Raw genomic sequence first — 26,963 nt, 5'->3', positions numbered from 1 at the left:
CCTTCTGACACCATACATAGTTATTAAAATATTATTGGCTATATTCTTATTTTATACTTTCTATCTCCATGACTATTTTGTAACTATCAATTTGTACTTCTTAATCCATTCCTCCTTTTTCACTGACCCCCCTCTATCCCTCCTCCCATCTGGTAACCTTCAAAATGTTCTCTGTATCTATGAGTTCGTTTCTGTTCTTTTTTAGTTTGTTTATTTTGTTCTTGAGATTCCACATATACGTGCAATCATATAGCATTTGTCTTCCTCTATCTGACTTACTCCACTCCACACACTACCCTAGAGGGGATGGGATAGTAGAGGACACCCAATCAGAACAACATAAGAAAAAATGAATCTAAAAAAGTAAAGATACTTTTGCTTTCATGAGGTCCATTATGAAATATCTGTTCCATCCCATTATTTTTAGTCTGTGTGTGTCTCTTAATCTACAGTGAGTCTTTTGTAGGCAGCATATGTAAGGGTCTTATTTTCTTATCCATTCAGCCACCCCATATTTTGATTGGAGCATTGAATTCTTTTTCATTTGAAGTACTTGTTGAGATATATGTAGCTATTATTATTCTTTATTTAAACTTTTGCTACATATTTTTTTTCTTCTTCTTAAAGAAGTCCCTCCAACATTTTCTGTAATATTGACTTGGTGGTGATGAACTCCATTAGCTTTTTCTTGTTTGGGAAGCTCTTTATCTGTCCTTCAATTCTAAATGCTAGGTAAAGTAGTCTTGGTTGTAGGTCCTGGGTTTTCATCACCTTGAATATTTGATGCCAAACCCTTCTGGCCTGTAAAGTTTCTGTTGGGAAATCAACTGACAGTCTTATCAGCATTCCCTTGTATGTAACTAATTGCTTTTCTCTTGCTGCTTTTAAGATTCTCTTTAAATTTAACTTTTGGCATTTTATTTATGATATGTCTTGGTGTGGTCTTCTTTGGGTTCCTATTGTGTCAGAGTCTCTGAACTTCCTGGGGTTGTATGTCTATTTTCCCCATCAGGTTAGGGAAGTTTTCCATCATTATTTCTTCAAATAGGTTTTCAATTCCTTGCCCTCTCTCTTCTCCTTCTGGTACCCCTATGATGTAAATGTTGTTACGCTCGATGTTGTCCCAGAGGCTTCTTAAAGTATCTTTACTTTTTTGGATTCTTTTTTTCTTGCGCTGTTCTGATTGGGTGTCCTCTACTATCCCATCCTCTGTATTGGTGATTCGATCCTCCATTTCCTTCACTCTGTTGATTCCTTCTAATATACTCTTCATCTCAGATATTGTATTCTTCATTTCTGACTGGTTTCCTTTTGTATTTTTATGTTTTTTATCTCTTTAAGTTCTCACTGAGTTCATCTACTCTTCATCTAAGTTCCTTCAGCATCCTTATAACCAGTGTTTTGAACTCTCATCTGGTATATTGCTTGTCTCGATTTTGGTGAATTCTTTTTCTGGAGCTTTGTTGTGTTTTTTCAAGTGAGACATCTTTCTTTGTCTCTTCATTTTGGCTGCCTCCCTGTGTCTATTTCTGTGTATTAGGTAGGGGTCCTCCTAAGTCTCCCAGTCTTAGTAGAGTGTCTTTATGTAGTAGGTGTGCTATGGGACCCCTTGGCACAGACCTGAGAGGGGTCCAGCTGCAGACCAAGTTCATCAGCAGCCTGTGCAACTTTGGGGCCACGTGGTAAGAGTCACCAAGCAATCCACATATGGCTGCCACTTGTATTGGGCTTATAGTCGCCTTGAAGGGCCAAGTCAGAGACCAAGGCTGGCTGCCACTAGCGCGAGGCTTGGAGCTGCTCAACAAGAGATATAGGGCACGGCAAGGCCACATGCTACTTCTTTGGGTTTTTTGAACCTTTGAGAGATTTATGAAAGTTTGCATCAGGAGTCAAAACAACCCATTTGTGTGGTGGAATAAATCACTGGATGTGGCTTTGGTGGGCCTACAAGTTGGGAGAGGCATAGTCTCAGGGAATCCCCTGGGCAGAGCAACCTGTGTTATCCAGATTGATGACACCTGCATCTCCTGGCTGGGAGGTGGGAGGGCTCAACAAAGGAACAATGGCTTCTGCCTGTACCTCTGTCCTGGTGCCAGCTGCCCTTCCAGCCCTTGCACTGTAGCTCGACAGCTCATCACCTCCCCGTGTGCCCCTGGCGTCCCTCAAGCAGCTGCCCCAACACTGGAGGTCAGAGCGATTGAGTCCATCAGGGAGTAAAGCCAGGTGTGGGCCCTTTAAGAGAAAGATCACTTCCTGAAGCCCTCTGCCTCACTCAGCCACAAGTTCCACTGGTTTTCACAGCCAAAGGTTGTGGGGACTTCTCTTCCTGGCACTGGAACCCTGGGCTGGGGAACCCAGTGTGTGGTTGGGAACTCTCACTTTTCACGTAGGGGAGGTGGCTCTGCAGCCAAGATAGCCTTCCCGATCTTGACTGCCACACGCAGTTGTGGGACCAGGCTGTTTCGCGTCTTCACCCCTCCTACCATTTTGAGGAGACCTGTTACTTGAAATGACCTAGTTGTAGGGCTTCTGTCCAGCCAGACCTTTTTCCATGTACTGGTTGCTCTGTAGTTTTGTTATAATTTTGGCGTGGTCACTAGAGGACACGTGCATAGCCTCTACCTTCTATGCCAGCTTGAATCCTCTCTTCCTTTGCCCATTTTTTAAATAGATTTTTTTTCTTCTGTTGAGTTGTTCCTCATATATTTTGGATATTAACCCCTTATTAGATATATGGTTTGCAAGTATTTTCTGTGATTCGGTCGGTTGCCTTCTCTCTCTCTCTTTCTCTCTCTCTTTTTTTTTTTTTTTTTCCTTTACTGTACAGAAGCTTTTTAGTTTGGTGTGATTTCACTCGTTTTGCTTTTGTTGCCTTTGCTTTGGTGTCATATCCAAAAAATCCTCGCAAAGACCAACGTCAAGGAGCTTACTCCGTGTGTTTTCTTCCAGGAGTCTTATAATTTCAGATCGTATATTCAAGTCTTAATTTTGAGTTGATTTTTTATATATGGTGTAAGATAGTGGTCCAGTTTTATTCTTTCACATGTGGTTATCCAGTTTTCCCAGCACCATTTATTGAAGAGACCATCCTTTCCTCATGGTATGTTCCTGGCTCATTTGTTGTAAGTTAACTGATCATTGGGTTTATTGCTGGGTTCTCTACTCTTTTCCATTGATCGATGTGTATGTTTTTAAGCCAATCCATACTGTTTTGATTATTACAGCTTTGTATTATAGTTTGTAATCAGGAAGTGTGATGCCTCCAGCTTTGTTAATCTTTATCAAGATTGCTTTGGCTATTCTGAGTCCTTTGTGGTTACATACAAAATTTTAGATTGTTTGTTTTAGTTCTGTGAAAAATACCATTGAAATTTTGATAGGGATTTGAGCGAATCTGTAAATTGCTTTGAATGGTATTGATATTTTAACTATTTATTATTCCAGTTAATGAGTACAGAATATCCATTTATTTTTGTCTTCTTCAATTTCTTTCTTTAATTGTCATATAGTTATCAGTGTACATACAAGTCTTTCACCTCCTTACTTAAATTTATTCCTAGGTATTTTCTTTTTGATGCAATTGTAAATGCAACTGTTTTCTGAATTTCTCTTTCTGATCATTCATTATTAGTGTATGGAAATGTGACTGATTTTTATGTATTGATTTTGTATCTTGCAATTTTACTGAATTAGTTTATTCCTTCTAATAGGTTTTTGGTGGAGTCTTTAGGATTTTCTCTATATAATATGTCATCTGCAAATGGAGACCGTTTTACTTTTTCATTTCTGATTTTAAAGCCTTTTTCTTGCCTAACTGCTCTGGCTAGGACTTCCAGTATTATGTTGAATAAAAGTGGTGAGAGTGAGTGTCCTTGTCTTGTTCCTGATATTAGGGGGAAAGGTTTCAGTTTTTCACCATTGAGTATGATAGCAGCTGTGGGTTTGTGTCATATATGGCCTTTCATTAAGAAGTACATTCCCGCTATACCCACTTTTACTCCATCTACCTTCCCCCCTTCCCTCTGGTAACTACTAGTCCATTGTCCAAGTCCATGAGTCTCTGTCTGTTTGTCCTGCTCATTTGTTGCTTTTAGATTTATTTCCCACATATAATTGATATCATATGATTTTCAACTTTTTCTGTCTGGCTTATTTCGCTTAGCATGATTATCTCGAGGTCCATCCATGTGGTCACAAATGGCAGTATTTCATCTCTTCTTATGGCTGGGTAATATTCATTGTATATATGTACCACAGCTTCTTTATCCAGTCATCTATCATAGGACACTTCGGTTGCTTCCACACTCTGGCCACTGTGAATAATGCTGCTTTGAACATCGGTGTGCAAATATCTTTTCGGATATGAGTTTTCAAGTCTTTGGGGTAAATACCCAGCAGAGGGATTGCTGGATCATATGGTAGATCAATTCTTAATTTTCTGAGGAACCTCCATACTGTTTTCCATAGTGGCTGTACCAATTTGCAGTCCCACCAGCAGTGTACGAGGGTTCCTATTTCTCTATATCCTCTCCAACATTTGTTATTACTTGTCCTGTCGATTATAGCTATTCTAACAGGTGTGAGATGGTATCTCATTGTGGTTTTGATTTGCATTTCTCTAATAACTAGCGATCTTGAGCATCTTTTCAAATATTTGTTGGCCATTCGTGTGTCCTCTAGGGAGAAGTGTCTGTTCAGGTCCCTCTACCCATTTTGTGATTGGATCGTTTTTGTTGTGTTGTTATTGAGTCGTATGAGTTCTTCGTATATTTTGGATATTAGGCCCTTATCAGAGGCGTTGCTTGCAACTATATTTTCCCAATCAGATGGTTGTCTCTTTACCTTGTTGACGGTTTCTTTTGCTGAGCAGAAGCTTTTTAGTCCGATGTAGTCCCATTCATTTATTTTGACCTTTACTTCCCGTGCCTTTGAGGTCAAATTCATAAAATATTCTTTAAGTCCAAGGTCCTTGAGTTTAGTTCCTATGTTTTCTTCTTGCATTTTATTGTTTCAGGTCTTATATTCAGGTCCTTAATCCATTTTGAGTCAATTTTGGTGTGTGGTGATAGACAGCAGTCAAATTTCATTCTTTTGCAGGTGGCTTTCCAGTTTTCCCAGCACTACTTATTGAAGAGTCTTTCCTTTCACTACTGTATGTTTCTGGCTTTTTTGTTGAAAGTTATTTGCCCATATAAATATGGATTTACTTCTGGACTCTCGATTCTGTTCCACTGGTCAGTGTGTCTGTTTTTCTGCCAATACCATGCCATTTTGATTATTGTAGCTTTGTAGTATAATTTGAAGTTGAGGAGAGTGATGCCTCCAGCCTCGTTCTTTTTTCTCAGTATGGCTTTAGCAATTCAGAGTCTTTTGTGCTTCCATACAAATCTGATGATTTTTTGTTCTATTTCTTTTAAAAATGCCGATGGGATATTGATGAGGATTGCATTAAATCTGTATAATGCTTTAGGTAATAAGGTCATTTTAACTATGTTGATTCTTCCAATCCAAGAACATGGAATATCTTTCCATTTCTTTGTACCTTCTTCAATTTCTTTTAATAAGGTCTTATAGTTTTCATGATATAGATTCTTCACATATTTTGTTAGATTTGTTCCTAGGTATTTTACTCTTTTTGTTGCAATTGCAAAAGGAATTATTTTTTTCCATTTCTTTTTCTGACACTTCATTGTTAGAGTACAAGAATGCTATGGATTTTTTAACATTGATTTTTGTATCCAGAAACTTTACTGTATTTGCTTATTGTTTCTAGTAGTGTTCTTATGGATTCTTTAGGGTTTTCTATATAAAGAATCATGTCATTCACAAATAGTGACAGTTTGACATCTTCGTTTCCTATTTGGATGCCTTTTATATCTTTTTCTTGCCTGATTGCACTCGCTAGGACCTTCAATGTTATATTGAATAACAGTGGCAATAGTGGACAGCCTTGCCTTGTTCTTGATATTAGAGGGAAGGTTTTTAGTTAAATGTTTTGATCATAAATGGATGGTGTATCTTGTTGAAGGCTTTTTGTGCATCTGTTGTTCTAATTGCCATTTTCTTTAATTTTTTTTCTCTGTTTTTGTAATTTCTTTGTTTCTTCTCTTATTGTCTTCCTTTGTCATTTGATGATTTTCTGTAGCAGTATGCTTTTATTCTTTTCTGTCTATTGTGTATCCTTTATAGGTTTTTGCTTCATGGTTGCCATGAGGCTTAAAACATCTTATATTTATGACACTCTATTTTAAGTTGATAACGACTTAAGTTCAAATGTATTCTGAAGCTCTACATTTTTACTAACCCCCACACATTTTATGTTTTCGATGTCACAATTTACCTCTTTTTATCTTAGGTACCCATTAACAAATTATTATAGTTTTAATTATTTTACTTAATTTGTCTTTTAAACTTAATACCAGTTTTATAAGTGATTAACTCACCACCTTCACAACATTAGATTATTCTGAATTTAACTATATATTTACCTTTACCAATGCGATTTATAGTTTCATAGGTTTTTGCTAAACTTTGGATTTCGCTTGTCTGAAAAACTATTTCTTCTTTTCTGACAGACAACTTTGCTAGGTATAGTATTTTTGGTTGGCAGTTCTTTTCTTTTAGTACTTTGAATTTATTATTCCACTCCTGGACTTCAAAATTGCTGTTGAAAAACTCACTTATCTTATGGGGTTCTTCCTTTTTCTCTTGCTATCTTTAAGACTCTTTCCTTGTCTTTAACTTTTGACAATTTAATTACAGTGTGTCTTTCTGTGGGTCTCTTTAGATTCATCTTTTTTTGAAACTCTGGGCTTCCTGAATCTGGACATCTCTTTCTTTCATCAGGATAGGGAAGTTTTCAGCCATCATTTCTTCAAATCATTTTTCTTTCCCTTTCTCTGTCTCTTCTCCTCCTGAGACACATATAATAGAAATATTCGTTTACTCGTTGTTGTCTTATAAGTCTCTTAATCTATCTTAACTCATTTTCAATCTTTTTTGCTCCTTTGATTAGATGATTTGCACTGCCCTGTCTTCAAGTTTGCCGATCCTTTCTTCTGCTTTACCTTGTCTACTGCTGAACCCCACTGTTGAATTTTTGAGTTTATTTTTTTGTAGTCTTCACCTCTGTTACTTCTTTATGATACTTTCTTACATTTTCGATCTCTGTTGAAATTCTTACTTTGTTCCTGCTTTGTTCTCCTGATCTCAGTAAGCATGTTTATCATCATTATTTTGAATTCTAAGGTAAATCACTTATCTTCATTTCATTAATGTCTTTTTCTGAGGTTTTATCTCATTTTTTTCCTTTGGAACGTATTCCTTTGTTTCTTCATTTTCCTTGATTCTCTGTGTTGGTTTCTATGCATTAGATAAAACAGCCACCTCTCCCAGTCTTGAAGGAGAGTGTCTTTCTGTAGGAGATGAACCTTATCCTTCCATTCTGTGCTAGCTCTTGATTGTCTCTTAATCCTTTGTGATTGTCCAAACATCTTTCTTTGTTCTTAGTGTCCCTCAATAGTTGAGGGTGTGCCAAGATCTGTCAGGCTCTCCAAGGGGAATATCTTATCAGTACCTAGATGCAGGCTGATTGGAAGATGGGCTCTCAGGCAGCAAATTTTAAGGATATAAATATATTTATTTCAGGGGAAGACTGGGAGGTGGGCATTTATGTTTGTTCTCTCTGCACTGATCTGGGGGAATAGCCAGCTAAGAACTGTTTCTCTGTTTGCCACCATTCCACTGAACTCATGAACACAAGCCCTGCTGGTCACCACAGCCAGGCTATCGTGGGATATGTCCTCTGGGTGGCAACCACAAAAGTTGGGGCATCAGACTAGGAATCACTCAACTAGTTTCTAAATTTCTTTCAAATGGATTTGTTATATATGCAGTTGTAGATTCAGTGTATTTGTGGGAGGAAGTAAGTTCAGGATTCTTCTGCTGTCACCATCTTGAATCAGAACTATAATCTCTTCTTAAAACTTCTAAATCTCCAAGTTACTATTAGAATAAAATTGCTTTTGAGAACTGTGTTTAAGTGATGTATTCTGCTTACACTAATTATAGAATTTACCCTAATTTCCAATTTAAATAGAAATTTCAGTGATTCTCTCTAGTTTAATCATGTAAAGCTATAAGTTGGATAGTAAAACATTACAATTTTAGAAATAGTTGCACAACTCTGTTCTGATTACTCTTTTTAGTCAATGTGTGTGCATTTTGTAATCCAGAATCCTATCAGTACTAAATTTAAATTGTATTAACTACTTCCTACTGTCACAATCACTTTATCAAGTTAATATTCCTACTTTTTCTTGTAATCTTAGAGTTCATTTCCTAATAGTCTTCATCTTATAAGTGTGTTTGAGTCCATTACAATTCAAAAACAGATTAAATGATGTGTAACTCTTTTGAAAATATACCTCATTTAGAGACCTACTCAAATATGCACTATTTAAAACATAGCAGTTACATTAATGATATTGTTGAGGAAGTCAACAATAAGATAAAATAATTTGCATACTTTGACTTGAATGAAAATGCTCTATATCTTTATATGAAAATAACTCATAAAGAGCCCTGAGGACAGGTAGAAAATTACAATTAAGACACATTTTAGTCTGTTTTTAAGAGTATAAAAATATAAAGATTATGAGTTGTTTCATTGTAGTTCTCATGAAGATGAGAATTATACCCTTTTATTGTGTTCCTATGTATAATATTTCGTTGTAGAAAATATTTATGTGGCTATCAATATTAATAACAAGTTAATATTTCAGTAATTTTCCTCGATGCTGAAACAGCTTGTAACATTAAGTCATCATTACTATTTAACTCCATTTCTAGTTAATAGAGTTTTACTTGTTTGATACAACATAATTGACTAGGACACAGGATGTAACAAGTCATTTTAGATGGCAAAGAACTTTATAAATACAGCATATTTTAACATAAATTCCCCTTAAACACAAGGAATTATTATTGCAACAGTTGCTCTGTGGTTTTTAATACTGTCAGTTGAGCTACTTTTAATACCAACCCCAAGAAGAACATTTCAGCAGAAATTTTAACATATAATGGGTTAAGAAGGCAGATAATATATTAAATTGCTGAACAGTTACTGTTACATTGATGATAATAGGTCAGCTCAAACTAACATAAGCTATTAACCAAATACATATTTATCTCTAGTAATATTGCATTAATTTAACATTATAGGGACTTTCTGCTACTTCTAAAGAGATCTTAAAATTCTGTGTAGTCACTTACCATGAAAATGAAACAGATTACTATTGCTATTCAAAGATAAATAAATGTTATTTCATATATTTAGATCCAAGTTGACATTTTTAGATTCTAAGATTAATATTTTGTAAGGTAATTGTAATTAGCCCCACAGTTTCTCTTCTCCCTTAGTCACAAATATTATTTCTTAGGAAAAAGAAATGTGAAGCAAAAGTAGTATAGGAATATTCATACTTGAAGGCTCTGTGTAGTTTTTATTATAATTATTAATTCTTGAAATTTCAGTGATAAGGTCTTTTTGTGACTTTTCTGTCTCTCTTCTTGTGGTCATTGGGAAATGTTCTTAGTATCTAACATTTTTACTTTCAGAAGCATGATCAGTTACATACATAATCACTGTTGGTTGTGAAAGATAATTTTATTTACATGTATTTTCTTTATTTTTAAAAAGTAGAAAATGATATATGATTAGTAATTGTAAATGCATGCTATTTATTTAGGTAGAACTAGAAAATAAAACTTTCCTCACAGGCACTTACATTGTGAAAGAGGTAAACATTGTGAAATGTGAATCCAGAGAAATGAAACTATTAAAAGGAATTTGGTTTTAGTTGTACAGATTTTTTTTTTCAATGAAGAATGACAATTGAAGAAGTAATCAAATTGAACCAACTACATTGTTCCCACAAATACACCAAAGCCATTAAAGTGAAATATTAATTTCCTTTTACATTTAACTTGACTATTGAATACCTAATTACTAAATTGTTTAACTTTTTATTTAAAATATTGTTGTTTATCATTAGTGTACACTTTTTTTCGGCTTATTTATTTCGTTTGATGGCCTAAAAAGAATAGTAAATTTTGTTTGAAATGATTCTTTTAAACTTTAGTAAAACAGGGGTTTTTTTTTGCTTGTATCGGGTGTGTGTATTTAAGTTGAGTTTATTGTCAAATAGTATACCTACAGTACAATTCTATTTTAAGGCAGCTGGAAATATAAATATTTTAGTTCCTAGACAGTTTAATTTTAAAATCAACATAAGCACTGTCAATTTATGCAAAAAATAAAAAATACCAAAGTTGTTAAAAAAAATAAACAACTTTTAAAACTCCAGAGCAACAGACAAGGAAAGTATATTACATTTAACATGTAGAATATTTTAGACAATAAAAGAATGACCTTTTCAATAAAATAATGTTAATAAAGCCTTTGAAGTCATATCAGTAAGTTTGAATGTATGGCTTTAAAGTGAAATAAGTTTAAAATAAAAACAAAATTTGGTTGTGTTTATGGAATCAAACAAATAACATGAGTCATTTTACTATTGTAAAATATTTTAGGTTTGGTACAAATAATATAATAATTCCCGGGATTTGTTTTCATTACACTGGCAAGGAAAAATATCAAGAATATACCTCTTCAAGCTGCATATTCTGGTACTGTTGGTTTCTTATAATGAAAACAACTGTGCAGACTTCATATTAGTTTGATTTAAATAAATGTTCATGGATAGTTTAATGTAAAAATGTAATTTTAATTCTGAGAATATTGCGAAAGACCTGGAAAATAAATTACAGGAACCGAAAGTAGCATGGTCACTGTGTGCGTGTGTGTTAAACACATAAGATTTATGAAATTCACTTTCAGTAGATGAGTTTCAGACTTTTTTAGAAGTAAAACTCCCCATTAAAAAAGGCACTTAACTTGTTTTTCTTGTAAGATATGCCAGGTAAAAATTAATTTAAAAAAAGGAAAAGCTTAATGGAAGTTTCTACTTATTTGGATAGAGTAACTATTTTCCCTCAGATAAAAATTCTTGAAGCACTGTTAAGAATAATTGATGGTGGGCATCCAGGCATCTTAAAGAACAAGGAGTCTATTTTCCTTTGTTCTTGTCATATTTCTGTTGAGTAAAGAGATTCTGCCCTAAAGGGATAAAAGAGCTCCTTACTTTTAGGATGTTTTAAAAAACATGATTCCTTGAACTACTGTAGGCTTAAATGTTTTTATTATTTTGTATATTAGGTGTTCTGCATAATATTTAATCATTTTTCTTTATATAAACAAATTGGTATAATTATATCTCTTTTCCAATTTAAATGTGTGTGTATGCATCTCTAGTAGAAAAATACCATCAGTTTAAAATGATGGCACTACCATAATCACTTGGTTTAAGTAAATATGAGATTCTAAAAGTTTTGAAATTAAGATAAAAGGCAACAGGACACCAAACCTTCTAACTACTATACTATTTTATGCAAAAACCTAATTTTCTATAATTTTATGTATTGAGGACTACATAAATCCTGTGACAGAAAAATGTTGCCATATATCTGATTTGGAAAACACATTTGTAAAAAGTATGTTATATTTAAAATAAAAGTTGTAGTTTTCTTTTTCTTGGTTTTACTTTTTCTGAGCAATTGAGTACCATCTTGCTTCATTAAAGTAGATTTGTAGTGAAGGTATTAAGGACTGTAAAGGAAGGAGTTTTCCTGAATTTATATTTTTAACTCAGGTATATTAATGAAAACTTCATAACTACTTCATAAATATAATAGTATTGTTTGATGTTTTAAAAACTGAAAATGTTTCTATTCACTGTGGCTTACCAGTTTTTATTTAGTGCCCCTAATAAGTTACAAATTTAATAATTTGGATTGTAGAAATTATTCAAAATAAATGGAAGTGTAATTTGTTTTCAGATATATTATTTTGAAAAACTAAACATATGTTTTAAAAGTTTTTAAATCAATAAAAATTAATATTTCACTCTTAATTCAATAGTTCTTCATTCAAGAAAAAAATAAATCTTCAGCTAAAAATCTGAATGAAAATAGAAAATACCCTTTGCTGCAGTAGTTCAGTTGTTTAAAATATTAAATCTGATATAAATGACTTATTAAAAAAGTAAGCCTAATCCCCAAAAGAAAAATTCTCTCTTTGGAAATAAATTGTAAAATTATAAAATTGCATTGCAGAATTAGGTTAATGATTAACTTTGAATTTGAAAAGTGTTTATATTGACTGTTAATATCTTTAAAAATATACCTTATTGGGTAATTCCTTTGACTTTCTCACTGTCCTCAGCAAGTAAGTAGGAGGAAGGTATTTTTTTAATTTTAATATTCAATGTTGTGGTAATTTGATAGGGTTATTCTACATATTATTTATTAAAGGGTTTTTTTAAATTTTGTTTTGTTTTTTTAAGTAGGAAGACACAACTACTGTTGTGGATTAGAGAAGTGCTTTAAACCCTGTTACTATTCTTTTATATTCTGACTTCTCTATAAGATTGTTGCCTATTAGAGTATTGAACTAAAGAGAGAGGAAGAGGTTCTATGATGTGAACGCTTTTTAAAAAGACATTCATACATTTGCTATTTTTTTTTATTGTATCAATTATTTTCATTGAAATTTTGATTGGAGTATATACCATTTCAAAACCAGAAAAAAATTAGAGTCAAATTTCATATTAGTACTTTTAAGTAAAAATATATATGTATATAATAATTGTGGCATCAACATATTGGAAGAATAAAATTGGAAATAAAGTAGCCCAGCCAAATACATGTTTCAGCATGAGAAGTGGCAAGAGAGAAATAAAAAACGCAGTGCTTTCAGAGTCTAAAGAATCTTTTCTACCTACATCCCAGGAGTATTGAAAAGCATAAGTCAAATGTTTGTGAATAATTTTATAAAGCTAGCACAAGCTGTGCAAATGTAGGATATTATTTTTAAATGAGTTTGGGTGTAATGAATGCTTAGTTATTGCCACAGAACCATTTTTCCCATCTTCTGGCTAGTGATCAGCAGAAGTATCTTCGTTGGCAGTCTTGAAAAATCCTATGATTTCTTTCCCTGATACTAATCAGGGAATGAGTTGTAGAAGGAAAGAGAAATAGATGTGGGAGGCCAGTGTTCTCAAAAGTATGAATTGGTTTATGGTTAGGTTTATAGCATTTTACTCATCCCTAGATAATCCACAGAGAACTGAAAAAATAAAGTAATGTTTTGGCTTACTCTTGAAATGTGGCATAAGTTTATGTTTTAAGGATGTAATTAATGTTCTATTAAGATTTTATTTGCATGTTTTCCAATGCATCCTGCTGTGGTTTTTTAAAACCATCGATTCATTAAATGAATCAGTGCTTTCAGTTTGTGAAATATGTAATACTATAAGTTCTATAAAGAGCCATCTTCTCTTCTTCCATGAACTTTTCATTAATATTTTGGTATCCTTCTTTTATACAGGACTTTGCCTCCCGGGCTAAACTGGCCATTCAAAACCTAGTACAGAAGGTCGGGTTTTTTGGAATTTTGGCTTGCGCTTCGGTAAGCGAATTGTATTAAAAATGAGAAATTCCAATAAATGGTAGATTTATATTTTGATCCAATTTGTTTTAAAGATACAGACCTGAATGAACAAAAATAGTATCACTTTTAATGGGTATGTAATTTTATTTATCATTTTACTCATCAAATGAGCTGTTTTCTATTGGATAGGTTCATATTTTGTTTATTGACTTTTAAGCATTTCATCATGCCATGATGACTTCAGACCTAAATGGCTTGATTCAGTAAGAACAAGAGACAAAATCCATTTTTCTCATGAAGAATGAAGTGCATTTAACCAAATAACAATGACTTTATTCTTTCCAGAGTTATAGATAAGTAGTCTTTTTTCAAATCATTAGTTATAAAGAAGAATTCATATAAACCCTTCTTAAGTGATATTAACACCTAGTTAGGTAATTGGAACATCTGTGGCAAAGCTAAGGGCATCTTTGGCTATCATGAACTAAGAAGCCGTTTATATCAAAAACAGTACCTCAAATTGCAGATTTGTGAAATTGATGTTCCTTGATGAGTTAGCTCATCCTGGTCTTTTTCAAATGTAATAGAAACAGTTACATTTGAAATGGAGCATTTTGATCCAGGTTTTATTTGGTAGCCTGTACATAATTCTTGGTAGTTAATGGTGAATTTGGCCAGAATAACTAGATGCACCTAGTTGATATAAGCTGCAATTGTAAGTAAAATTCACAAAATTAATGTCTACTGACATATAGCTACTTTATCTATTACGTACTAGCACATGAATAAAGGTTTGAGTAGCCCCTTTCCACTCAAAAGGAGAACATATGAAACCAAAATATTTAATGTGATATCAACATTCTAGAGATATTTTTAAATATACACATGCATGAATTGCTATCTTTCGACCTTGGCAGTACTAGAAATTTTCGTAATCTAACTTTTTAACATTGAAGCTCTTTATCACAATATTGATCTCAAAATTTGAGCAAATTATTGGTATTTCGTTGTGTGATATATTGGAAAGAATTGGCTTTAGAATCAAGCTTACTTAGGTTCCTAAACCAATTTTGACTCTTGCTACTTAAATAACCTCAATCAGGTTACTCTCTTTGAGCCCCAGTTTTTTAATTTTTAAATTGGGGCAATAAAACATTCATTGCAAAGGCTGATGTGAGTATTTAAGATTATGTACGTGAACTAATACAGTACCTAAAACATAAATGGCCAGCCATTTATTTTTATATAGTTACTCATCAGCTGTGTATCAGCCACTGAGTGCATGGAAAAAAGAAGTGCAAGGTATATTCCCTTTCCTCAAGGATTTTGAAGTCTAATAAGGGTGGCAGTTGAGATGCAATGATAAGTAAAACCAAAATATTTAATGGAAACCTAGCAGAATGAGATTAAGCTGAAAAGCTTAAAGGATAATAATGTTTTAATTTAGAGGCTAAGAGTACAAGCCTAGAGATATGGCCAGGTTTAAAATCCTGCTATGCTGCCAATTATCCTGAACAAATTGCTTAACTTGTCATACTTTCTTATCCGTAAAATGGGTATAACAGCATCATTTTAGCATTGTTCGGGGAATTAAATGAGTTGATGATGTAGAAATCTTAGAAAAGTACTGAACAAATCAAAGCATTCAATAAAAGTTGGCTTTCATTATTCCTGGGGACAACTTCAATTTATTAAAGCAAAAAATATTTATTCCTTAGCACTCATCTCTGCCTGTGTCCTAACTGCTAAAAATCCACTTTCTATACTAGCCAATCCTCTTATATTTGACAAAAACGTCAGTATTTAACATACCAGTAGATTAATTCGGCCCTCTAGGAACTTTTTTTAAGGAGATTTTAATACTTAAAGTATTAAAAATATATATACTTGATTTAAGGTAAAAAGTATTTATTAATTATTTTGTTGTTAATATTCAAATTAAAATAAAACAAGTAGTTGAGGAAAAATCTCAAAGTTATTAATTTTTTTAATTCTAATCTTTTCTGTGTACTTAGGAGTTGAAAAAAAGAATAAATAACATGCACATGTAACAACAAACTCATTGATTATGAGAGTGTCTTACATACACTGTGTCCAACATGTTAACAAATTCTAATTCTTATCTACTCTCATTTATATATCTTGTATACCTTAAATTAATTTCCATCTCATCATGAGGTAGAGCCTGATAATAAAGGAAAATAATTAAAATTATAATTCATTGAGTTGTGAGAGTCATATGAGAAAATAAAATGACAGTTGTAACACTGTGCAAATGATATTATTACCTGGTTGTAAGACAGACGAAATTGCATAAAGGCTTTGAATTTGGATGGGAAAAACAAAACTGAGTTATTGAATCCGAGTGTTACTAACAAAAGAATACTTGAATTCTAATTCTAATTGCGCTGTTTTCAAAAGAACATACGTGACAAATATCTTTTAAACAATGAGTCTTTTCTTTGAAAGTTCAAAAACAAATTTGTATAAATTAATTGACTCATAAATGGTTCGGCCAGCAGCCACAAGGAGAGAGAGTACTTCTATGGGAGAAAAATGGATGAAGTACTCAAAAACAGCTTGTGGTTTCTTTGCATTTTTACATGAAATTGTCTTTTAGCATTTTTGAAATGTGGGAATGTTTGGAAAAGGTATTTGTTGTGAATCACTTCTTTGTCTGGGACTCCATATTCAAAACATCTGAATCAGCGCTCTTGTACTTCCACACTTGATGTTCTTTCTAAAATATATCACACGACCCCATGGCCTTGGGCTCTCATAAGATAAAATACAAATAATGAACATTTTTACACTGAGAAGTAAAAACACATCAACCTATAAATGTATTTGTGAATTTACAAGAATGTTTGCTATAGATGTTCTTTTTTCAGTAATGATTTTCAAACCTTAATAACTGCTGAAATGACCTTAAGGCTTTTTCTTCATTTATGCCTCACCTTAGAATACAGCTCTCAAATAGTTAAGTATCTAAAGTATCTACTGAATGGTATTAAATTCCTATGTATCCATTGGCTTTATACAATTATAATGTGATAGAAAAAAGGTATATTTAGGGAACATTAGCCATAAGTAATACAAGCAAAAGGACTGCAGAGTTTGCTTTGAACTGATTGAACAACAGCCTGCAAAGAATATGAGACCTTGTTTACAGACACGTTAGAATACTTGCCTACCCCTCTGAACTGTCTAGTACTGATCAGTGAACCCATACTTCCCTTTGCAGTGTAAATAAGGTTTTATCTATACATGGTAAAATTACTGTTCTTTGAAGAAATGTGAAAGTCCCATTTTAATTTTTTTTAGATTCCAAATCCACTATTTGATCTGGCTGGAATAACATGTGGACACTTTCTTGTACCTTTTTGGACTTTCTTTGGTGCAACCCTGATTGGAAAAGCAATAATTAAAATGCATATTCAGGTAATTATACCCTTCTATCCCCTGCCTAATGATGGTGAGCCTATTACCTTGGCTCATTCCAAGGTAAATTGTTAAGATTTTGGTTCTGCTTCTTTTGGTTGCTAGTTTGCTTAATTATTCAACCACGATATGTCATTCAGAGGTAAATGAATTTTGTGCAGGTGTTCCCTGTCCCTGTTGGAAAATTGTGCCCCTTTATTATTTTTCTCCTTGTTTTCTTACTTGTCTTCTTTCTTCCTCTCTTTATTTCACTTACTGCCTTGTGAAACTATTTGTCTAAGATTTTTACCAAACAAAATACAGTGTTCCCTCATAGGAAAATGCATATCATTTTCACATACATAATCCAAAAAATGTATCTTTACTGACCATGAGCTGGGACAATATTGCCTTTTACTAATTTTACTTTTCTTTCATACACTGTATATAACACTTCCTCTCAAGATACCATTATCTTTTATAGAAAATCAACCAGACGTTAGTGTGGGGGAGAATAGGAAAGAAAAAGGTCTCAGAAGAGGCAAAAAGATGTGGATTGTGGTTAGAGAAATGAAAATCTGCTAGTATTCAAAGTCATTCTTAAAATCTTTAAGAAAAGTGTGTGTGTGTGTGTGTGTGTGTGTGTGTGTGTGTGTGTGTGTGTGTGTGTGTATGCTATGTGAATAGAAGAGAGAAAAGAGACTAGGAACTTAAATGACGGGACGTGGATATGTGCTTCTAGGACTATGATGTGACTTGTTTCCTTCTAAGGGCAAATCTCTCTAGAATAAAATAAAATTAAACTGGAAAGAATTTCTTAATCAATGAGGTTTGCAACAAAGAGGCATTCACCAAAGGAGAGTCAAGAACAGTGAGTAATGTCTGTGCCCTGTATGATTTCTTAATAATTAAAAGCACATCTGTCCCCTAAGTTTCCTAACACCTCTCTATTTGTAGTTCTTATAAGAAAAGAATGAAATAAAAAAACTTCAGCTGCTTCTACCTGCCCAGTTTCTAATATTGGATTTTGGCATTTGAGATGAGTTTATTGAACCTGTCCTCTACTCTCCTGCCATGATAATCACTCAGAATTTCAAGGATATGTTTTTTCTCCTTTAAGGAGTATATTTTCTCCCACTTACACTTACTTAGTATATTGTTCACTGAACATAAGTTTTTTAAATATTAGAATGCTAATTACTTTGGTTAAGATTTAAAATACCATAACAAGATTTTTCAAGTAATAAAATGTGGTGAGTAATAAATTATTTCGCAATGTATCTGAAGGTAATGTTTTCTGTAATCTTTTTAGTTCTTTCTAGGGGAAGAACAAAGCTATCATTTAGCTTTTTGGAATCTTCTGAAAGTATTGATACCTAAGGAACAATAACAGGTTATTTTAATTCCCTTGATAACAGTAACTTCTCTAGGAATCCATAAACTTAATCACCCTGATTTATGTAGTGATTTTCTATAAATTATAGTAAAATTTATGCTAAAAGCACCTTTAGTGATTATATATGCTATTTACCAGGCCCTCCGTTACAGAATATTCAAAAATAATCTGTTTTAAAAACATTCTCAGTAGATTTTTTCAAGTTATGATAATGCTTAATTTTTTTAATATAGTACTTCATACTTTGAAGCACTTGTGTTATGTCATCTGATTTAATCATTATAATCTTGGGTTAGAAAAATTATTACTCCTATTTTGTAATTATCAAACTTACAGAGGTTAATAAGTAATAGTTGCCTAAGAGAGTAAGTAATAGCTGGAATTTGAACCCTAGTCTTTTGGTTTCAAGTTCAGTGTTTTTTCCAGTCTTTTGCATTGCCTTCTTAACTTTAAATTATTTATATGATTAAGGAAACTAAATTGTTTGATGGCTGCTGTTTATCAGGACCTGTGCCAAGCAATTGGCATTGGTTATCTCAGAACAATTCTGTGAAGTGGTTATTATCTGTAGATGGGGAATTGAGTGGTAGAAAAGATAAAATACATGCCTAAGGCCTATGAATTCAAACCAAACTCTATAAAGTCAAAGCTCATTTCCTGTTTCTATGTGGAAGAAAAAAGCTAAAATCCATCTGTGTTTCTGAAAGGAAAGAATCTGAGTTCCTTCACTAAACAGATCATGGGATATGTTTACTATGTTCCATTGTATCAGAGAGATATACTTTCTAAAGGCATGTCACTTGATGTACATCCAGGTGTAGCTCAGGGCAACAAACATTTCTCATTCCTTGAGTAAGTGATATGAGTAATACAGACATTGTATTTATATTAAATATTATATATAAACTATTTCTGAAATAACAAGGGAAAGCACCATGCACAGATTTTTCTGTATTCTAATAGACTTGTCTCCTCTTCTGGTTCTCTTCTCTTTATTCCTCAGCTTAAACTAGACAGCTTTCCTTGATAAATATTATTATTTTTATTGATATTTTGCTGTTAAACCTCCCCTAAATATATTAAATGAGCCCACCTAATAATATTAAATTGGGATTTCCCCTTCCACTGGACAATTTCAAGTACTCTGACTATATGAGGACCCTTAGAAACTTTAATAATGAAGGTGATAAGTCAACATAGTCATGTATACAGGGGTCCCCAACCCCCGGGCTGCAGACCAGTTCCAGTGGGACCGTGGCCTATTAGGAACTGGACCGCACAGCAGGAGGTAAGTGGCAGGCAAGTGAGCAAAACTTCGTCTGTATTTGCGGCCGCTCCCCAGCCCTAGGAGCACCGGTCCCTGGTGCCAAAAAAATTGGGGATCGCTGATAATACTTCATGTACTACGTAATTTACTTATTACGTTTGTTGGTTATTGCTTCTCTGCCTTCCCACCTACCACCACATATAAGTTCTATATGGACAGAAATTTTTGTGTCTTGGCTCACTGAGTTATTCTACTGCCTAGAATAGCATCTGTCATGTAGTAGACACTCAGTAAATATTTAATAAATAATGAATCTGTCTGTAAGATTCTTCTTACCATTGAAGGTTCTTCTTTGTTCATTCTGCTACCATTAATTTTCTATACATCTTTTTTTCCTACTCTCCCCTCCCCTTGTTACCTCTCTGCACATTGTCAAGTGGTCTGTTTAGTGGTTTGTGCCTTTTATATGGTAGAATCCCCACTCAGACCTACAGCCTGAATGACGCTGAGACTTATTAAATGTCTGACACATTTATGTCTTGCCCAGAACAGTGAATTTTCAAACTGTTATATATAAAAAAGAAAGTCTTGTTTTGTTTTCATGCAATGAAATTGTGTAATTCTCTGGGAATTGGAGTATTTTGAATGTTAGGAAATAATGGAAGGGAAAGCTTATGATAGTGAGATCACTGAGAGACAAAAGCATTAAGTCTGTTTCATGGTAGAAGATTTTTTGCTCCAAGTAACTGGCTTTTAGTCTGGATACTAGAAGGACCCCCACATATTAATGCTTTTCTCCTCAAATGATCTATAATAGTTTTATTAGCCTCGTAATTTTTATACACCATTTGTGTAACATTTTTTTATGAAATCATCATTCGTATTGTAACTGTTTGAGATCTGTATGTGCTTTCTTTTTCCATGAGATAGGTATCTTTTTCATATTAACACATGCATGAACACCAGAAAGGACTATGAACTTTTAGGCTCATTTCCTTACTCATATTCTTATACTGTGCAGCTGCTAATGTCTCTATTAACACTGGGATGTTGATTAAGAAAATGTCATTGCTTTATTATTCTTTTGTCTAAAATAATAAGCTTTAGTCTAAAGTAGCCACTTTCTTGAGGTTTATAATGGATGGATAAAAAGAAAACTATTGTTATTTATTTCCCTTCCCTCCTCTTTGGTTACATAGGCTAAAGTTATTATTTAACAAACAATAACAAAGCACTAAAGGGTTTAAGAGGAATTCGAAGAGAGAATCTAGAAGTACTCACATTTAATCAGAGTTATTATCAGTCCTTTAAAGCTAAACTTTATTATCACTTTCTTTAATCTCTAATTAATTGTATTTAATGTGACCTTTCACTGAACTTCTGTAACACATTGCTTTTACTACCAAAAGGATGTCCAGTTTTATCTTTATACATTATATTTAAAACCCCTTAATAATGCCTAACATTATCCATAGTAAGTACTTTTTGTAACATTTGTTGAATTAAGAATATTTGCTACCCATTAGCCCTTAAGTCATCTTTACTTGTAAGTAAGGTAAGATATCAACATCTTCAACTAATGGAGAGTACCTCAATAACACCAAATTGAAAATGACCCAGGTCTGATAAAGATCCTCAATAATCTCTTGTTTGCTTTATACCCTCACCCTGAAAGTCCAAGCTCATTCAGTATCTTAGAATGGAACTTTCATGATACTTCTATGAAAACTTTCCAGGAAGGACGTACAGTGTTTTCAAGATTCTCTGTATTAAATTTAGCCCAGACCCCTGCCATCATGCTGATCAGCTTTAATTTCAGTGGTGGGGGCTATATGGGAGCCCAGATTTCAGTTGTATACACCATTCTAAGATACATAAAACATGTCGAATGTCCACCCAGTCTTGGGTTTTGTGACTCATGCTTTTCCCTCAGACACGGTCATGTATCCTAGTAAGACTAGAACTGTGCTTAAAGGAAAAACCTCTTTAAAATACAAAGTAGGCAGGAAATTGTGTTTCTTGTTTTTTTATAAAGAATTTTAAAAATTGCAATGAGGAACACACCTCACTTTTTTAAGACCGTTATCAGAATTATGAATTTATATTGATTTTTTGGATAAGAGAAATATTTATTTTAATTGGTGTTTTCTTTACAGAAAATCTTTGTTATAATAACATTCAGCAAACACATAGTGGAGCAGATGGTGGCTTTCATTGGGTGAGTAATTCTTTGAGGACTAATATTAATATTGCTGTTTGAATGGGAGGAAATGTATAAAAGACTTTATTGGGATAGAATTATTCTGATAAATCTATTTTTTGAGGAACTGTCTTTTACCCTGTTATTAAATTGAAGAAGACCTTGCAGCAGGGAAGGAAGAAGCTCAGATTATCCTTGTTTAATTATAAACCAAACATGTTTCAAGTCACGTAATTCTTGATTTAAAAGAAGTTTTGGAGTTTGAGACTTGCCCTTCTAAAGAAATAAATTCTCTTTATATAAAAGGCACGTGTGCCATGACACTTTAACAGTGCTTTAGTACTGTGCTATGACTTTTAGCCAGATACACAGTTGCATTTAATTTAAATACAAGCCTTACATAAAATATTAATATTTCATTAAATAAAACAATCAGATGGCATAATATTATCAAAATATGTTATGAACCTGTTACTTCACTGTAGAAAAATCAGGCCATATTAAAAAGCTACTTTCCAAAGCTTTTATTTTTGTGTTTACAGAAGGAAGACCAGTTTTAACATATGCTTTAAATGATAATGTTACAAATTTGTGGACTTTGATGAAACAGTAAAGACAGACTCATTTTGTTTGATTAATCAAATTAACTATCAACTAGAATGTGAATACAGTCAGATGTTAAATGAAACTTTAATATATGATTTTTTATTTAGTTTTGACAAATGAGAGGTTTTCTTTTCATTTAATAGCATAACCGCCCAATAGTGGAAAGTGTTAAGTTGAATGCCCGTTATGTAGTTTTAACATAAATCTTTATCTTAAAAGCCATTATAAAAGAAAACATTTATGAAAAATTTTGCTCTTTATAAAAAAAATTATCACTTAGAGATATGTTCATGTGTATTAGTTTTATTATTCTTTAAACCATACATTATATATTCCTCTTTTCTGTATATATGTTTTATAATAAAATCATTTTAAATATTTTCTATTTAGTTTTTAATGTAATAATTGAGGAAAAACATTCTTAAGAATATACTTAGTGGAGCCAGTCATTGGTTTTACTTCCTAATTTTTTATTATAATTATGGATTATAGCTTGTGCATTAAAATTTAATTATTGCAGTTTTTTGTTGCTGAACCTTACAAATAAAGTGGTTTACAAGTAACCATACATTGCATTCAGAAAGAATATTCTTGTCCTTTATTTTTTAAATACAAACAAGGCATTTCATCTGTTCTTAGAGATTACTGTTTCACCTTGAGAGAATTCTAAAGGACATACAGCTTAACTACAGCACATACCCACACATTGTAGGAGTGACTGCTCTCTGCACCCTACATTCTTCCTTTCTCCTTGTCCCATACTGAACACTTATAGAAAAAAGTTTCTCAGTGACTTCTACAACCTCACCACTACCACCTTTTGTTTCCCCAGCCTTTGGAGTTTCTAAGAAGTTAGATGAGTTAGACTTGTCTCATCCACCCACATCCAGTTTTCATTCCCTTCCAATCTGTTTGCCACACTGCAGTTAGTGACTTTTTAAAAATCTTAATCTGAGCAAGTCACCACCACTGTCCTTACCCCTGCAGCCCCTCCTCTTGAAACTCTGCTTTTTTCCTCTTTATTCTTAAGTAAAGCAAAATTTAACATGGTCTGTAAAGCCATGTATTATCTTATCTGCTGTAGTTTTCTCTGTTTGTGTCTGCCACCACTGGTCTTGGCTTGTATTTTTTCCTTTGCCTGGTTTAAGATTTCTCAACCTTGCCACTATTGGCATTTTAGGCCAGATAATTGTTTGTTGTGGGGGACTGTCCTGTGTATTGTGAAATATTTAGGTACATCCTTGTTCTCTACTCATCAGATGCCAGTAGTATCTCCTGGTTATGACAATAAAAAATGTCTCCAGACGTTGCCAAATGTCTTATGGCAAATAAACAAACACTACCGTTACCAACTTGAGAATCACTGGTCTAGATAACGTCCTCTAGATTTTGGCTCTGACATTTACAAAATGGCTTCCTTGAGTAGGGACCTCTTTCCTAGGGACCTCTATTCACAGCAGTATATACTACATGCACTGACAGTGGTATTTTTACATTTATGTTTGAAGGGATATGATTCCTATCCTTCTGCCACTAACCAGTAAGCTTCTTATTGGCAGAGGCCATTCCTGTTTTGTTTACTGTTGGGTCCACAGCACTTGGCATCTTAATTGACACATAGCAGGTGCTAGATAAATAACCTGGTGAACAAATGAACACATGGTGTCTAAATAAAGATCTGGCCAGTAAAAATTTGCAAATTATATGTATAGCCCAGATTTTTCTGTTTCTCTAGCCTTTGGAGTTTCTAAGAAGTTATTTATCTGCAGTAAATAGAAGTAAATGTATCCTTCAGCTTAAACCAACATTTTAAAGTTAGAATTTCTTACGTTTTTCAAAATCAGGAGTTCCTTCTCTTAACTATCTCCTCTAGCACAGCCTCTCAAAACAATCCAGTGATTCTTTCTTTTTAAAGATGGTTTCACATAAAATTATTCTAAGATATTCAAGACCTATTGGATTCTGATTTTTATTAGATGGGTGGTGTCATATTTTTAAAATTGTCTTCAGAAAACAGATGTTGGAATGTCTTCATATCTTCATCTTTTCCCCAACATTGTCTACAGGTATTACTTCATCAATTTATTTTTGAGACAGTATATTAAACCGTATAAATAATAAGTGCTCAAATGATAATTAATAAATAGACTCACCAAACCTAAACTAAAAATTAGGTTAAATAAGGAGAATGAATTTTTAGTAGACCTAAAATTATTTTATATTATTATAAGTTGCTTAGCAATTTATTTCGGAAAAGGGAAGGAGAACAGCCAAATTGATTCTCTAGACTCATTGTTGAGTTGAACTCAAAATACTGCCATTAGCTTGCTGTAGAAACATTCTCCTTTGATTATTAATTCTCCCTCTTCACACTGTTGAAACTCTAAATGGTATAGCAAATCATCAAACTAATCTAGTTAAGTTTGGAATAGAGCACATAGGCTTTGGACAAAAGAAATCTAGATTTGAATATAAACTCTTTCTGCCATAGTTATTTATAAGCTTGTGTCCACTTCTCTTTGCTGTTCTTTCTAACAACATGAGTTGAGTAGCATTCTTTTTAGTAGCATTTCTTTTTCTCCAGTTTAGGAGGCTACTAATAACCTTTTCAGTTTCCAGTCAAAATGTGAAATGTTCAAAATATTTTATAGTTTAGTTGAAACATACTTATATCAGTAATTTAACTTTCCAAGACATGGGTATTTTAAAAATGCCTTTCCTCTCAAGTTTTCTGTTGCCTCTTTTCTCAGTCTCATTTTCCAAAATTTCTACTGACTGTGGATGGAAGGGTAAACTACTAGGTGACTGTTTTTATGTGCTGTCAAGGAAGATTGAGGGAAGGCCTACTTCTTCTTAATGTACTTATTTCTTTATTCTCTGATCAGTAAAATGCCTTCAACCAGGACACAGGTTTTCATTAAAGATTATACAAATAATTATTTTCTTTCCATGAGGATACTTCATTTCTTTTTTTTTTTTCTATTACAGTTGATATTCAATATTATTTTGTTAGTTTCAGGTATATAGCATAGTAGTGAAACATTTATATAGTTTACGAGGTGATTAGTTTAGTACCCACCTGGTACCATACATAGTTATTAGAATATTATTGCCTATATTCCCTGTGCTGCATTTTATATCGCCATCGCTGTTGTGTAACTTCCAATTTGTGCTTCTTAATTCCTTCACCCTTTTCACCCAGTCCCCCAACCCTCCTGGCAACCCTCAGTTTGTTCTCTGTAATTATGAGTCTGTTTCCTTTTGTTCATTTATTTTGTTCTTTAGATATAAGTGAGATCATATAGTATTTGTCTTTCTCTAACTAATTTCATTTAGCATAATACCCTCCAAGTCCATCCATGTTGTCACACAAATGATTCTTGAGGATACTGGTTTTTTTTGTTTTTTAACATAATGAGCACTCTACATCAATTTTAGTATTATTGTTTACTTCTAATTACAGCCATATATGATGGTTATTTATCCCCCTTTTATTAATAAGGAAATGGGCTCTGAGTGGTTATAAATAACTCACTTATATAATTTTTAATTTAGTTTTTAGTTCATAAAAGGATTTATACTATATGTACTCTTTTGGACTTTTCACTTATTATATTACTAATGTTATTGTGTATTGCTGAAGATTATTCATTCTGACTGCTATGTAATTATTCATCCACCCTCCCATTGACGGACACTTGGAATGTTTTCATGTTTTTTTTGTTCTTTTGAACAAATATGAGCATTTCTTAGTGTAGGATAGATGAGCACATAGTAAGGAACCTAAGGGTATAATGAAAGAGACAACACAAAAGAGGAAAAAGGTAAATAAAAGAGAGCTTGGACATAAACAAAATAACCTTTAGTTTTGACAAATTAGTTTGATAACTTAATATAACTTAGTTTTGTCTAGGGCCATATTTGGGCAAAATCTCACCACAGGTTTGCCTGTGGCCTGGCAGGTCAGGCTACTTACCTCCCCACCAGGTGTCAGGGAAAGAGTTAGTGTTGACTATTACATCTCTGGTGGTGAGGTTTAGTATTAATTCTATATAGGTTTGAATGCTGTACTAATGACTGAAGGAAATATTCCTTCCCCAAAGTGCTTCTAGTCTTAGTGTAACTATGGTGTGGCCTAGCTAAATATGATACCCTAAGTATGCTTTTGGCCTGTGATATTTTTAGTATGGTATGTCTTCATATGATACTACTAAGGTCACAGAGATAATGTAAGCTTTGCTTTCAGAATTTACTATAATTTTAAAAGTAAATGATTCTCCTTGGAAATAATAATTAGTAGTTATTTATTGGACAGTTCTGGAAAGTAATTGACAGTGTCATTAGTTTTAGGGAAAGGTATTCCTATTATCTATTCCTAAATCAACGGGTTGCCTAGTTATATATGGAAATCTAAACAGATGTAATGAATCGGTTATATTCTGAGAGAGGTTAGAATACAAATAATAGCCTTCAGAAAAGGCTTTTTGGTTTATGGTATGCTTGG

The 26,963-nt window shown here is 33.1% G+C and overlaps 1 protein-coding gene across 7 annotated transcripts in view; it reads left to right on the top strand.

Moving 5' to 3' along the window:
* The window catches only part of VMP1 (vacuole membrane protein 1), a 107,975-nt gene that overhangs the window by 67,527 nt on the left and 13,485 nt on the right, over positions 1-26,963 (top strand). For all 7 annotated transcript variants that reach the window (XM_023520366.1, XM_011375053.2, XM_023520367.1 and 4 more), the window contains 3 exons: positions 13,508-13,588; positions 16,895-17,011; positions 21,810-21,871. In XM_023520366.1, coding sequence (XP_023376134.1) covers positions 13,508-13,588; positions 16,895-17,011; positions 21,810-21,871 — 260 coding nt within the window. The remainder of the gene's footprint in view (positions 1-13,507; positions 13,589-16,894; positions 17,012-21,809; positions 21,872-26,963) is intronic.

The sequence above is a fragment of the Pteropus vampyrus genome, unplaced genomic scaffold, assembly GCF_000151845.1.
Source record: "Pteropus vampyrus isolate Shadow unplaced genomic scaffold, Pvam_2.0 Scaffold261, whole genome shotgun sequence".
Lineage (NCBI taxonomy): Eukaryota > Metazoa > Chordata > Mammalia > Chiroptera > Pteropodidae > Pteropus > Pteropus vampyrus.
The sequence above is the reverse complement of the archived record's forward strand: the minus strand, read 5'-3'. Positions and strand labels throughout refer to the sequence as shown.